We start from the raw sequence: 16,708 nt of genomic DNA on the forward strand, positions 1-16,708 counted from the left end.
CCTAGGGGAGCCTTCTGGGAGCAAAATTCCCCCCTTACAGGAGCCTTGCTTGAGGCCCAGAAGGTCCAAAAACTGGGGGGGGGGGGAGTGCTTCAAAACAAAAAGCCACGCCAACATAGTCACATGGCCACGCCCCCTAGCCACGTCTCCTAGCCATGCCCACAGAACAGATAGTAAATTTTTTTGAATCCCACCACTGATGACGACTCACAGCAGCCAGATGGGCGTGGCTGGGTAGGCGTGGTTGTGTGATCACAGCCGAGTTGCCACAACTTGGTGGGCATGGCTGGGTATGGCCAGCTCAATGCTGCTCACTGGACACAGCTGACTCGGGACAGCTAGATTGGGACAGAACAAGTTGTACTGGCTAACTTGATGTGGGGACAGTTTGGTGCCCCACAAGCTCCTTGCCTCCCTAAACTGCTGGCAGCCAAGTGCATGTGTGCGTGCTGACACCCACCCACACCCCGCATTCTCCCCAAGCCCAGGCATGATTGGCAGTTTGCAAGCTCAGATGTGGATAAAAGTCTCCAGATTTGGAATGGTGTGTGTGTGTGTGTGTGTATGCGTCCCCACACACACACACACACACACAAAACACGCTAAAGAAGACGTTTTTCTCCCAATCCCAGACATCATTGGAGTTTCCCTGTTCAGTGCTCCCTCCCAGCAAAGCAGGAGGTGTAGGATGATACTGCTATGTGTGGAAGCACAGGAGAAAGTTTGCAGGAAGCAGTTTCCTCTGTCCAACTTCTGTCTTGACAGATCTCTGGAGAGCAAGAGGAGGAGGCAGGGGAGCAGCACTCCCCAGTCCTGCATGAGAGAGGCTGGCCCTTCTCGAAAGGGAATCCCCATTTCCAATCGTGTGGTAAGAATGCTGCTCCCCCACCACCCCTCCTCCTCTTCAGAGATCTGTCACGCAGAAGTTGGATTCGGAGGAAACTGCTCCCTGCAAACCTTCTTCTCTGCACTTCCACACTCAGCAGTGTCATCCTCCGTCGCCAGTGAAAGCTGGGAGAGAGGATCCGGAGGTCTCCAGTGGAGGAAGGCGAGACCAGAGTGAGCACCAAAGCCTTGTTCACCAAAGGAGCCTCGCTGTCCCTCTCAGGCCACGCAGAGTGGGTCTCCTTGCATGGATGGCAGCGCGGGCTGATCGGAGCTCTGCAACAGAGGGCAAGCGACCAGCTTGGCCCTCGAGCTCCTGGGGCACTGGGATCTTGCAGCCCAGCCCCACTTCTTCTTTGGCATGTCCAGCCGCACTTACCCCTTCCTTTAGGCTGCTGATGCTGTGCTCTCTCTCCTTGGCCAGGTTGCTCATGGTGGATGCAGGAGAGCAAAGTGCATGGGTCAGAGGGATTCCTGCTCCCTCTCCATGCGAGGAGATCCAGCCTTGTAAGCAAAGCATCCTCAGCGATAGAATGGGAGAACACCAGGACAGATCAAGAGAAGGGGACAAGGGAACGGCAAAAGGGCAGCTGGGCTGCTGGTGGCCAAGTCCTAATGCAGGACTTTCTTCAGACCTTCCTCCCTCTCATTCCAATCTCCCTCCCCCCTCCCCAGAAAGGCATGAAGGGAGGGGCAGTGGGTGGCAGCGCTGCCAGTGGCCACAGTTTTACTACACGGGGGTGGGGGTGGGCTGCGAGGCCAGCTTGCAACACTGCACCAGCAAGCGAGCCATGGAGACAGCTGGTGGCAGGCGCTGCACCATTGCTGGCCCCGTGCTGATCTACATCAACTTTGTTGCAGCCCACCTGGGCCTTAGATCTAGCCCGTGGGGCCACCCTGGCTGCTAGCCCCCATGCAGTTGCCGCCTGCTGGGCTGGGGCCAGGCTGGGGCCAAGGCGGCAGGGGCTGGTCCCTTGCTGTCTCCAGGCGGCCCCGCAGACCAAATCTAACCACATTGTGGGCCGGATCTGGCCTGTGGGCCTTGTGTTTGACATGTCTGCTTTAGATCAATGGGCAGCCCATAGGCTCTGTGTGGCCCCTATACTTCCTTTGGAGCAGTCTATTGAAATGATTTACTATGGCAAAGTTTTTGATGTTTTTTATGGTTGAAGATTTGCAGTATACATATCAAGCTATTTAATACTGAAACTTGCAAATATGTTCAAAAATAAAGTCCTGGTCATAACATGACCAGGCTCTCCCCATGAGTGCTTTAATTAATTAAGTAAATAAATGCAGCTTCTAAGGAGAAAACAGTTTTGAGTGGTGTTCTGCTCCAAAGATGGACTTGAATTTTGACTCCTATTTTATTCTTCAGATGAAGTAAGAATTAACCAGCCTTTTTTAACTGATTCACTTTTTTGTTTATTCAATGCTAGACAAACTGGTGTCTGAATATCAGATTATATCAGATTGTAATAAAACTTGGTGATGGGAACTCTATTGGAGAAACAACAGCCATTGCAAAACCTAAGTTCGAGTCCTTTAAGTTTGAAATGATTTCTCTTGGAGAGTTAAATGTGAATTTAAATAGCCTGCTGCATTGAGCATTATTATCTATACCAGTAAGCTATTTGTTTGAGCCTGATCATCTCTGCATTTTTTTATTTCTACTGGGCACTCAACAACCGAAAACAATGTGTTAATTGTGAGAAAGATTTATTTTCACATCCTACCCAGCAGCAATGCTTCTGAGAGAATGAGAAAAGCAACAGAAACAATTGCTTCTTATTTATTAGAATCTGCAGACTAGAGCAACAAAAATACCCAAGTAAATGAGTAAAATAAATGCATTTGAGAGATTAACACAATGTATTGCTTTCAGCTTTCAGTTTCAAGCTGAGCTTGTTGTCTGCAGTTGCTAGTGCGAGGGAAGTAGAAGAACTGGCTTTCCATTTTTACTATTGTTCTCTTGGAAGAACCATTTAAATGTAGTTCCTGTTAGCCCAGCTTCAAGAAGTGCACTAGGTGGCACTGTTGGTATGCAAGGAAGATCTTAATCAGCCATCTATTTGTTATGCAAGTCCTGAAATTTAGATCCAGGAAGAAGATAACTGCACATTAGAAAAGTGTTTGTCCTCAAGGAAAATATCCCATTTATTGTTTGAAATATGTTATGTTATGTTTATACCTCTTGGTATAAACAACATAATGCAAAGAAAACAAAAAGCAGTAAGCAAAAGAAATTGAAGTCAGGAGACAAGAAAAGAGAAAAAAGAGCTCTTAACTTTTAATTTATATAAATCCAGTTCAGTATAACTTCACATCTTTCAGTCTTGGGAAGCTATTCTTTCTTTCACTATGTTCATTTACTGATTCATGCATTGTCTTTTGTTTGTCAGATTTCTAACCTCTCTCAGTCTACATCAGCTCTATTTAATCACAATTTTCTTGGCCTTCTCCTTCCTTTCAACCCACTCATTTGTTTTGTGATTTAATCTTTATTTATTCTCTTTACTTGACCAAACCATGTGATGTACTTCTTTTGTACTGGGTACTAATTTTTATATTCAACCTTTTCTCACTCTTTTGGATATCTTTACTAATTACATTTTTAATATATCCATACTTAATGTTACTCAACTATAGAATCCCCAGATACTTGGAGGTTTCATCCTGATGGCTCCTAATGGTTCGATTTCAATTTCTAATTTTCCATAAAACTTCAGATCATCCACCTAAAGCAGATGTGAGAATTTATTATAACTTTTTGCTGATTTGTATTCAAGATTCGATTTTTTTTTCAAAATCACTGAAAGTGGGATCGCATCAATGACAAATAATAAAGGTAATAATGAGTCACCCTGGAAGATGCCTTTCCTAATGTTGACAAACCCATATTTTTCATTTCTATTCACCAGTTCTGCCTTCCACTGCTTCATCATTTTTTATACAGACATTCTAATGTTTCTACTGACACCAGTTGTTTGCAAACATTTGATAACCCTATATAATAATCAAATGCCTTGTTATAATCAATCCAGACCATATGAAAATTTGCTTTTTGCCTTTTGAAATTCCCCAAAACAATTTTATCAGTCAGAATTTGATCTTTTGTGTCTCAGCTTTTCCTTTTATTTCCTTTCTTTTCTATTGGAAGGATGTTATTTTCTTCTAAATTTTCTTCTTTCATTTTGCCTGCCATCATGCTGGTGAGTAATTTAAACATTGTTGGCAAGCATATTGTTGGCTCGTAGTTTCCTAGCATGTCGTTGGCCTGTAGTTTCCTTTCACTGGGTTGTTTTGAATCAAATTAGGCTTTGCCAATTATCGCAATAGTTTATTAGACTGTTTAACTATAGTTTGCTAGTCAACTATTTGAGCCAAAAGCTATGCAATTGATAATTTCCAGGAATTATCTAATTTTTAATCATTTTCACCTGATTTTTAACAATTTCTGCTCATATTATTGGCTCTTCCATTTAATTTGTAGTAAATTTATTTTCAAATTCTTTTATCCAACTTGCATTCTTTTTGAGTTTCCCATATGTCTTTCCAAAATGATTGTTTCCTTTTTAATTGGTTTTCTGCTTCCAGAATTTCTGTTGCCATTTATACTTCAGTAGAATCACTTCTGGTCTGATTGAAATTGGTGATTTTAGACTTCCAGTGTGATGTTGTAATGTGATTGGCGCAGGGGAAAGGGGCTCTGCATCCCCACGCCGAATCCTCTTTGTTGGAGGAGTTCCAAGGGGCTAAAGTCACCGTGTAGGGGTGACAGATAAGGAAAGACACCTGCTGGTCATGAAGAGCAGTGGCTCTCCTGCTGGACCCAGGGTTTTTCCCTCTTTGCCAAGGACGAAGACGAGGCAACCAAAATGGCCACCACAAAGCTGGGGCAGCTGACAAAACTAAGATTGTGCAGGAGCAGAATCAAGTGGACAGTGACTGGTGCTGGGTGAGGAGACTTTTGAATTTTGTCTAGGATTTACCCTAAAAGAAAATTAATCCTGAAAAAGAGGCTCTCTGGAGTGCTTTCTAGCGATGACTAAAGAGAGGCAGAGAAACACAGCACCCTGACAGGAAATCACTAAAAGCTGAAAATATAGAAAGACTGGATGTTTAAATCTTACTGGCAAGACCTAGAATAGGCATTTTAAAATGCTGGACATTTGACTGGCTTTTGGATATTTTGTTTGAAACAGTTTGAAATAATAAAGTGGCTTTTTAATGGTGATTTTCCACTTTTAAAGTGGATTTTTAATGGTGATTTTCAACCTGAAGGTGCCATCTACTGGTGAATGATATATTCCATGTTATACTCCAAGCATGATAGCAGCCTGGGAACCCTGATAAGAAAGAGTGACACCTGGAGATCTGCTATATTATTTACTGCTCTATACTTACCTACTTTATGGTGACCAGATGATCAACCTTGAAAACCTGGAGGATAATTAGTGGAATGACTTTTGTATATTGGAACTATCTAGCAAATTAAAAGGTGGATCTAAGAATTATTGGGAAAATCCCCTGGATTGTATAAATGGAATTCATTGACTAACTGTGTGATATAAAGAACTATAACTACTGTAATCCCTGATGGACAATACTAAGATTAAAAATCTGCTGGCTTTGGGAAGTCAAAAAGAATAGACTCTGGAGTGGTGACATTGATAGAATATTGAATATTACTTGGACTTTTTAAAACAAGGCAAGATGGCCCATCAGGAAGAATTGGAAACAGAAAGAGAAATTATGATGTTACTCCGAAACATTTATGACAGGATGATGAGGAATTCCAGGGAGATAAAGGACTTATTGCATGAAATAACTGGAAAGACTGAAAATGAGCAACAAAGAACAATGAAGCAAGATAATCAAACCCAGGAAACAAGGGAGATAACTGTAAGCTTAGAAGATGAGATAGAGCAGACGACACACCAAATAGAACAATGAGAAAAGGAGGAGAGACTTCAAAGTTTGGTGAAATAAAATTGGGAGAATATATATTAGGAGATAGAAAAATGGAAATGGAAAAATTGAAAGATATTTTTGGAAAAAAGAGGATTTGGCAGACCTATGGGTGGACGGGCAGTGAAAAATAGTGGGGTTGGAAATTATGGTTGGGTTGAATAGGAAAGATGTAGATAAGGACCCAAGGGAGGAGTATGGAAGGCAAGTCAAAAAGAGAAGAAGTGGAATTTCCAAGAGAATGAGAGACGATGAATAGGAAGGATTTTTATTAAAAAACAATTGGCTGTATTAAAAATTAGAATAGGGAAAAAATAATAATAGGGGAATATTGTTATACATATTTTTACTTAATATATTTAAAATTAATGTTAGAGGATAAGATCAGATTTTGAAAGAGGATCTTTGCTCAATAATTATGCTATTACTATTAGACGGATGTAGCAAACACTGAATAATTGAAAAAGGAAGGATTGTGTGTTAATACTGATATGTATAATTACATTAGATTATGTAAGTTTCAATAATGTGGTAATTTTTATCGGTATTGTTGTGGCTCCGGGTTTGGATTCTGCTCCTGTGGCAGATATGAGTTCAAGTGATGAGGACATGGCAGCAAAATATGAGCCGGCATTGCTTAGTGATTGGAATAGTAACCAGGATGAGGAGATGGATGTAACAAGGGAAGACAGACCTGAAGTATTAGAGTTGTCAGGACCTTCGACCTCCTCTGGTTCTTTATCTGATCAGCAGCTGGGAATGGCTGACAGGGAAGGCATAAGAGAGTTTTCCAGTGGAGATGAGAATCTGGAAAACTTATGGTTAGACGTCAGGAACAGAAGGAGGCTAAGGAGACAAATCCAGTTAGAAAGAAAGAGGAGAGCGAGTAACTAATTAGGCAAATTAGCACGCTTCCTAAGTGAATAAAAGGACACGGCTGGGCTGGTGGAATTCGCCAGAAGCAAAGTGACTAATTGGGAGTGAAGACATTGCAGCCGAAGCTCTGAGGCTTGTGATTTACTGCCACGACAGAATTGCCAACAGAGTAAGGATTTATGACTGTGTATTGGGACTCACGCCAGCCGTTCTCTTGTGGGACTTTGTTTTGGTTTGAATTAGTTTTGAAACGGCTGCTTTTCGTTTTGCTCGCCTGCAATTAAAGGGGAGACATAACAGGTATCAATACTATTTTTATACCAAAATGAATGATACTCAGACCCTACACTGTCCATGAAATGATATGTTTAAAAAGAAAAAAACCTTTACATTAAAAAAATGAAATAGGTGATTTTATTTCAGTTGGATGATCTATCCATCAGTGTTCCCCACTATTGTTGTTTGCTGCTTTATGATTTCTAAAAAATTGATTTATTCCATTTTTCTTGTGCTAAGACAATATTTTTTATTAGACTTATCTTGTTCCTTACATTCTTCAGGTTTTACTCTATCATATTCTTTAAATTACTCACATCTGATCTTAATTTCTTTATTTTGATCTCCACTCTGATCTTCCACTTTGGGATTGCATGTGATTTTACTTTTGATATTCAAGTTTTCTATAATTACCACTGCTGTAATGTAGGCAAACTGATTGGTCTGTTTGATACATATTATTTTAATCTTTGCAAGGGTCTTATTCACATCCTTCATTATAGGTGCCAGATCTTTTGGGGGCATTACTTTCAATGCAGATAATTTTGTCTTTTTACTGATAATTCTGCATATGTCATACTGTTCTTTTTTAATACTTGTTTTCTAGGGGAGTGGATCAATTCATAGGTTGGTTCTGATATTTTACATAATACAGATATTGTTATTATAAGTAGTGATAGTAGTTTTGTTAGTAGCAAAACTGCCCGACTCCCAGTAACTCTTTACAAATGTATAGCTATAATATAATAGGTCCTTGGTGCTCTCTGAACTTGATTGTTTTCTTGCAGACGTTTTGTTGCCCAAACTAGATAACATCATCAATGCTAGTAGGATGATGTCCATCTTCTAGAATAATGTATGGTTATTGTTAGTAATGTATAAGTTTTTCCTGTCTATAAAAAATAGCAATAGCACTTAGACTTAAATACTGTTTCATAGTGCTTTTTAGCCCTCTCTTAGCAGTCTAAAAAGTCAGCATATTGCCCCCAACAATCTGGGTCCTCATTTTACTTACCAGGTAAAAGAACAGGAAGCAAAGGGAACTATCAATGGTGATCTGTAGGAAAAAGTTTTGCAAAAATTCCTGTTTAGAGAAATGTCTTATTCTTAAAACATATACTTATCCCATGATTATTTTATTTCAATAGATGTATGGTATATATAAAATCTAAGAGCTAATATTCTAGAACTAATCTGAAATATGTTGATTTGCTACTTGTGTTTCACAGAGGATTTTACTCCAGTTCCATACAAGACAGCACCTTCTCTGAAAATAGAAAGAATGATTCCTCCATACAGTGGTTTTGGATCTGAAGAAGACTCTCTTTGCTCTTGCCTTAGCTTACTTCCTAAACCTCCCCAAAAGGACTTCAGGAAATTCATGGAAAAAGACAGGTATCTGAATAAAAGCGATATTCAGAACCCTTTTTCTCCATTTGAATGAGAGACAGGAAGAGATAGTCATTTTTTTCATAATTACAAATGGGCAATTGTAGCAGTCATATTTCTGTCTGATAGATAACAAATCGTATTAACAAAGTTTTTATTTCCTAATATTGATCTCCTAATATATTTTCATTAATCTCAAATATGAACCATCATGATCCATTTATCTTTTCTGGCCTCTACACTCTAATCATTTATATATCCTATATCATGCTCTATTTTGCAATGTAGTCTGGGATTTACAAAACCATTTTTGAAATTAGGACATCTGGATCATTGTATACTGCATGGATAAGTTTTGTGAATTAATGGAGAAAGCCTTGCTATGGAATTTCCCCACAGATTTGAATTCTTTCTTTATAGAGGACAATTACAAATCAGTATGATTCATGACCATCTCCCCAAAACTTCAGTATCTTGGCTTCTCTAGGAAGCATTCTTAATAATTGGGTATGAGAGTGCGCTTAGTGCATTTGAATAGCATATGAAAGACTGGAAGCTTCCTAGGAATATTTTTTGAGCAATCAAACGCCTCTTTTCAAAGATATTTATATTATGTAACTATCCCTAAACTCTGAAGGGCTCTAATTTTAGCACACTGCAATGCACTTCTCATAGTAGTTTTGGAGGGTCAAGATTGAATTACTATAAATCCTGACTATGGGATGTTTACAAATTGAAATTATCTGTTTCCCCAGGAAAAGAGAAAATTTATTTATTTATTTTTATTTATTTATTTATTTGATTTGCCAATTGTTTACAAGATAATAAGTATAAGTGTATACATAGTTGTGAAATGAAAAATGTGAAAAATGAAACAATTTTGAAAATATTTTCTTCTGCTTTTTCAGACAAGGCCTTGAAAGTAATATTTTGCGGTTCCTTGCACAATATATTACTTCTGATCCCATCGCTAAAGATCGGAAGTTCATTATTTCTTATTTTCTAAGTGATGACACAATATCAGTGTTTGAACCTCCCCAAAGAAATACAGGTAAAAAAGTAATTCTATTACAAGCAACTCTGATAAAGAACAGGATAGAGATTGTCCTTACAACTGTTATTGGGATTGAATTTCTGTCACTAAGTGATGCATCACTTAGCAAAAGCAAACCTTGCAATCCTTATTTTCTTTGTTAACTGAATCTCATAGTTGTTATAGTGGATATAAAAGTCTACACATCCCTCTTAAAATGTCAGTTTTTGAGATGTAAAAAAAAAATCAGACCAAGAAATCACTTCAGATTTTTTCCACCTTTAATATAATGTATAAGCTGTACAATTTAATTAAAAAACAAACTGAAAACATTTAGGGGAGGGGGGAATAAAAAACTTTACAATAATATGGTTGTATAAGTGTGGACACCCTCTTATAAATAGGAATGTTTTTGGTGGTATGTGAGCTCTTATTATTTGGTCATATCTGTTTTCATGGTTTTTTGGGAATGAAATTTTATCATATGTATATACAGATATATAAGTAAATGTTTTCAAGTTAAAGATGTCAAAGTTATATTACATCATTTATTTTAAAAACATGGAATCTGACAATGGAGGGGAAATACTGATTATATCAGGCATGAGAAATAGTCAAGAGAATTATACTCAATGACTGGAAATGTATTATCAAAGGCTGGTTTTAAGAAATCTGTAACATTAATATTTTAAAAGGCTGTTTTTTCTACTAATTAAAAAAAATGACACAATGCATTGCATTGGCATAGATTTCATAATATCTTACAAACACATATATAGTATGTATAATCTCACACATTGTTATTAAATTTAATGTTAATTTTCCATTTTTTATTGTATTTTCTTTTTCTTTTATTTTTGTTTAGATATTATAACTTCATATATTTATTGAATATGTGTATTGATTTCTATTTTTTTTTTTACTTTGCAATAAAATTATAAAATAAAATTAAAATCATCTGAGTTAATATTTTCCTAACTGCTTATGAATCCAGCCTGGTGTAATTCTAGTTTCTCCCAAAGGGATGGTATGATTCTCAGTCGCTCATGAAAACTTCTAAAAATTGTGAGTTTGATCATTGTGGTGAAATAAAAGAAGAATGTTGTTTGATTATGTTAACATCGTGAATATAGGAGGAAATCTGGGGCAAGGAGGAAATGAATGTTAATGATTATTACTTGGGCTTGGCTATGGAGAATTCAGTGTGAGTGAGTGAAATGTATGAGTCTTGTTTCATTTTAATGTGTATTTTATGACTTATATTCAAAAGATCTAGTGTGCTCATGGTTTTCTCATTATAGGAGTAATTGGTGGGAAATTTTTGGAAAGAAGTCGCATTAAAAAGCCTGGGCAAGAGTTTTATAAAAGTGAGCCATCTGAATACTACACAGCTAAGGACCTGTTTGTTGGAGCCAAAGTGTGTTTCCATGGCCATGTCCTTCTTTTGGTGGATGCTGATGAATATGCTTTCAACTACATGGAGAAGCATGCAGATGAGGCAAGCTATGTTTGCTAATGCTTATTTGTCTTCGAAGGCATATGTGCTTTTATTATTTTGCCTAAATTAGGATGACTCTAAAGATCTTTCTTTATGTGTTGAGGATCAAAACAGCCATCATTGTTTGATTTTGTAAAAAAATAATATGCTCTATGAGTAATACATGCTACATTGTGAGTTTGATAAATGCCATGGGGTTTATTTTGTGCCTGAGGACTGAAGTTTGCAGACTGATTTTTCATAATGTTCTAATCCTACCTTTGTTTTAAGAAAGGAATAATAATAGTAACAAAAAGGGAACTACTTGATAAGTCCTATATTATACAAATTTATTTTCCCATACAAAATACAAAGGAGCTAACGCCAATCAAATGAAATCCCTAAGAATATTTGATCATTTTTATGACTGCTTGTTTGCTATAGTATTCATATAATCTGACAAACTGTCTTGCTTTTATAGTAATATTGCCTGGATATGTTTCGCTGTCTTAATTCTTCACAGAACAAGCCAAGAGTTATAAAAATACTAAGTTTCTAAAATACCTTCTCCCGAATACTTGGGTGGGAAGGTGGGCTTCAAGATGTTTTTTTTATTTTTGAAGTGGTTTGCCATTGCCTCCTTTCTAGTGTTGACAAGAGTGGCTGGCCCAAAATTACCCAGCTGGTTTCATGCCTAAGGCGGGATTAGAACCAATACTCTTTCAGTTTCTAGCCTGATGCCTTAACCTCTCCATTAAATTGGATCTCCACTAATACTATTGTCCATGCTAAAACTCAGGAAAGAGCAGTGGTGAGATACAAATTGAAACTGCTTGCTTTCCATATAAGGAAAGTGGGAGAGTACGTGTACAGTTTATTGGCACATGACTCTCTGAAGTAAATCCTGGCATTCTGAATTACGTAGGACAGAACCGACTGGCTGTCAGGGTTCTGATGGATACCCTAATTAATTCACGAGCCTCAAGCTAAGGTTAAAAAGAAATCCAATTATTTATTAGGAGCAACATGTTGTCACTTTTCCCAAAAAGGGGTCTTTTGCAGTGGGCTCTGCCCTACGTAATTTACTGCCCACCTATGATTCTGTTTCCCCCCCCTCCTCTCAGGGTGTGTCATAAATCACATTCTCCAATGAAACACTTTCACGGGCTGTAGAAAACATGCCTCTCTGGCTGGCTCTGTTAATCTGGGACACAATCTGGAGAAAGGTATGCATGGAATGTACTTCTGGTCTTGCAACTGAACTGCTCCATCACATCTCCCCACCTTATGGCAACTCGAGAGCAAGCCAGGAATGCTTTACAAGTTGACACATTCTTCATAAGTGGTAATTTGGAATTTAATTTAATGGATATATGTCATAAGGAAAAAATAACTTGATGTCATTAGAATTCAGTCTTGCACTATATTAGGTTAAAGGATATAGCAAAATCAATGTTGAATCTCTCTCATCTTTTTTTCTAGTATGCTATGGCCAATATCAACGTAATCCTGAACAAATTGAAAGTTATAGGAGAACCTCGGTCAAGAGAGATTAAACAGATTTTTGCAGCCGCTGATCCTCAGAACACTTACATGATTGATTATGATGAGTTCAGGTAGGATTCTAAACATCCAAGCAAATAGAAATTTATTTCATTTAAATTTTAATACAGCATATGTGAATTGGGCTGAGAGAGTATTTGACCCAAACTCACCCAGCTGACTTTCATGATTGAGGCAGGACTTGAACTAACTCGTGGTCTCCCGGTTTCTAGCTGGGTGTCTTAACCACTAGACTAGCTAATCAGGCTTTTCCCATTGACTTTGCTTGTTGGAAGTCGGCTGGGAAAGTTACAAATGGTGATTACAGGATCTTGGCACAGTGCATTTGTCATAAATACATGCCAGTTGAGTTGAAAAGTGCCTGAATTTTAATAACATAACTATGGGGACAGTGCAACAATTAAATATGTGACAACCAATCATATATCACTTTTTTCAGTGCCGTTGTAACTTCAGATGGACACTAAATGAATGGTTGTAAATCAAGGATTACCTGTATAGAATTGTATTCCAAGGGAATCAGAGATTTATCAGAAGATATTTGATGAATCTATATTGATTATGCTGCTATAGTGAAATAAAATGTGAAAGTCATGTGTGAATATTATTGCAACTGTGAGGGTTCCTTTTTATTGGAAAGTCATACTGTTCTTGAGCAAATGTGCAAAATAAATCTTTATAAAATAGTTGTCTCCTGTTAAGAGTTAAAACAATCTTATTTACAAATCAATACCTTTCAGCAAGACACAGTGCAAACATTTTATCACTATTGGAATACAACTTCTAATGTAGGAATGCAGCTTCAGTTATTGAAGTTGACCATTGTTTGGTTTATCATTCCTTACCACTGCAGAGTTTTAAGAAAACTAGAACTTTGCTTCATCCCTTTTCCTTAGAAGTAGACAGAATAATTTTGGAGACAATACCATCTCCCAAACACCCTGATTCAGATATTTTGTTGTTTATGATTCAAAGAAAAATCATTTGAAGTGATCCAGAGAAAATAAAAGTTTAAAAAACTGTTCCTGTCCTCAAATGTGCACAATCTAAATATCAGTAAATAATATATAGTTTAGGATTCCAAATTTAATTGCGCAAGTTTTAAGTGTCATTCTTGGTTTATTAAACTTGCATCTTTATCTTTATTTGCATATTACAATTCCATATATCTTATCAATATTCTGAAAAGCAATCCTAAACTGAGTAGGTAAAAGTTCAGAAATTGACATATTGCCTTGATAATTTTTGCATCTTATTATTTTATGACACTCATGGTGAAAAACAAGCAGTATAATGTGCAGCAAAAAATAGTCAATACTAATTTCAGCAGTATTTCATTTTAAGTAATTTTGGATCGGATTAATGCCTGATTTGACAGTCAAAACTTTCTAGAATGCTTTGCAGGATGGCAGTTTATGGACTATAATATTCTTTTAAATGGTTTCTCAGTTGGGTTGAGCTTTAGGAATGGAGTATTGTAGCTACTTTAATCCTATCTGGAAGATCTATCTCAAAAATTCTGGGATTTTTGCTGGGCCCTGTGACCTTTAGTTGTACAATACTTATCTTCTGTGCTATTTAATATCTGTGTTAAACCACTGGAAATGATCTATAAAGTTTTTGCTACAGTGCTATTAATTTGAAGAGTTCAAATGGCTGTGCCCCTCTTTTTCAATCTATAAATTCTAGGAAACTGAAAAAGTGGTGGTAGTTAGGGGATAGATATAGTTGAAAGACTAAAGTTTAATTAGGACAAAGAAGTGTTTCAAATAAGGAATTATTGATTTGGAGAGGGATTCAGTTACTATTGGATGGAGTAATACAATTTGGATCTTCCATCAGTTTAGGCTTATACTTCAACTGTGACTTTAGTTAAGAGAAATGGAATTCATCTCAGTAATATAGCCTGTATACATATTTTTTATTCAAAAAGTTCAGTTTATACAAAATTTAGAATTTTGTAAATTTATTTTTATTGGAGCTGAACAGTCAGATTGTATTACACTAATTCAGGACCAGATGCATCAGTCGACAGTACATTACAAGGCACTATTGAAATACTAGTACTTTCTTAAAAGCGCTGAAATTATTGGACTGAGGTTAGTTAAAAGTCCACACAAAAATCTGCTTATGTTATTTGTTTACTTTCATGTTTATTAAAATCAATAGAGTTGAGAGGGGTAGCAGTAAAATAAGCGTTATCCAATAGAATTTCTTTCCTTTAGGTATACAGATGTCACTATCAGTGATTGCTTATAACAGCTTTTAAAGCATAGTTGCTCTCTGTGTTTTGAGGTCTGAATGTTTTCTCAAAGAAAATTAATCAGTGTGCTCCCTATCTGAATGAAAAGCCATTGTGAGAAATTTAGTCCAGTAATATATTAGTAATGAATATTTTTAAGCAAAATACTGCATGCTCTCTCATTGTGCATTTTAAGCTAAAAACAGTTTTTTTAAATTACCAATTCTAATCCAATTTGTATTTGGGAAATTAAGTTATAAGAACTAAAATGAATAAATATATAATAAGTAAGCAAGCAAGCAAACAAACAAACAAATAAATGAGAATATATGTAGGTTACTGTTGAAGCTTGGTGTTCAAACAAACCAGCCATCAATCCATGTTTGCACATCATTCATAAGAGATGGTAAAAAATCTAAGGCAAAAGATCACAAAAGGCATATTCACTCAGCAGCCAACACCCAAATTAAAAGGATGAACACCAGACAAGCAATTAAGCAGCAAACAATACCCTAAAGAAACTAAATTGAAGAATACCTAAACTCCATCAACACTGTCAGGGCAAGTATGCTGTACATATATAGGGAGCAAGCCCTACACACAGTAACACTGATGATGTTACCTAGTCAGGTAATGAAATTTCTGCAAGCAAACAACAAACCTCTTAGAACAGCTAGGATGCTACAAATAAACAAACAAATACTTTTTGTATTGCTACGTGCTTCCTTCTTTATAGAAAACCAAACATGATACTTTTTACACAATAGTCATAAAATATGTTTTAAGTGCCATGGGGGGGTGGGGGTGGCTCACATGGTAAGACGCTGGGCTTGCTCACCGCTGAGGTCGGCAGCTCATCAGTTCTATTCCCGTGAGCGAATAAATTGCGCTGGGACAAGAAAGGAGCCTCCCCCAGCATCCAGGCATCCTATGGGTAAAGATAACACTGCCCAATAAAATCCCTTTCACAGAGGCAGCCAGCCACCTCGGTGATCCCTGGCTAACACGTGCCATATGCTAAATAAATAAATAAAGTGCCATTGTGATACACATAATATAGACATTTTCCACTCCATTATAGAAATAGATATTCTTTCATTTCTGCTGGCATTAGAAAGAGCTGTATTTTATTGCTGGATGATACACACCTAACATTCTGTATATTATACATATACTATTCTAGAAATGCCATTGGATGGATGGATGGATTAATGTTTTATTTTACTTTTCTTTTTTAGAAATGTGTTATTGAATATCTCAGATGGAAAATTATCAGAACACGAAATTATGACTATTGGGCGATATTACAGTGTAAGAGAGGAGAATGAAATGGATGCCACTTATCTTCTGGCAGTGTCCCAGGAAAATCTCAAGAAAAATAACTTTGAAAATTTTGGCCAGCTGTTGGCAGCCTTGGCATACAGTGATCGGGAAAAGTAAGACCTTCTTTCAATATCAAATCTGCATGGTTAATTCTTATTAACCCCAATCTAATAAAATAGGAGCTGTCTTTCCCTCATGTCAAGTCAATGTGTGTTGTGGAAAGTTTAAGTCTTCTACTCTATGTTGGATTGGGCGGATGAGGAAGGAGCGGACCCAGGATAGCGAGGAAATGTAGCGTCATGCATATTTAACACTCTATATCTCAGAGGATTGACATTGGAAATAGTTTTCTCCATGTCAGCCTTCCTGACATGGGAGAAATGAACAGAAATCACTCTCATTCCTGCCACCCTTCCCATTTAAATTGGGCATCATGGATTACAAAGAACTAATAGGGAAACTCTCAGAAGCACAGTTACAGTGGAATAATCACCCTTCCTTCATAACTATACTTCATCACTCAGCCTAAGTGATTAGAGAACAATTGTCAATGGCAACCCTTTGGGTATATAAGACACATGTATGCATAGTATAAGACCTTCATAACTGTAATCCATTTGGATTTATCAATACACTGATTTAGATAACTGAAGGGTTTTTTTTAAACTTTATA

General features: G+C 37.1%; 1 protein-coding gene across 1 annotated transcript in view; it reads left to right on the forward strand.

The window, feature by feature from the left end:
* EFHC2 (EF-hand domain containing 2) overlaps positions 1–16,708 on the forward strand; it is a 59,786-nt gene that overhangs the window by 23,171 nt on the left and 19,907 nt on the right. The window contains exons 8-12 of the mRNA XM_087967570.1: positions 8,238–8,403; positions 9,306–9,448; positions 10,732–10,928; positions 12,390–12,523; positions 15,951–16,148. Coding sequence (XP_087823696.1) covers positions 8,238–8,403; positions 9,306–9,448; positions 10,732–10,928; positions 12,390–12,523; positions 15,951–16,148 — 838 coding nt within the window. The remainder of the gene's footprint in view (positions 1–8,237; positions 8,404–9,305; positions 9,449–10,731; positions 10,929–12,389; positions 12,524–15,950; positions 16,149–16,708) is intronic.

This window comes from Notechis scutatus, chromosome 5 (assembly GCF_049901735.1).
Source record: "Notechis scutatus isolate UNSWTSFEM ecotype Mainland chromosome 5, rNotScu1.2, whole genome shotgun sequence".
Lineage (NCBI taxonomy): Eukaryota > Metazoa > Chordata > Lepidosauria > Squamata > Elapidae > Notechis > Notechis scutatus.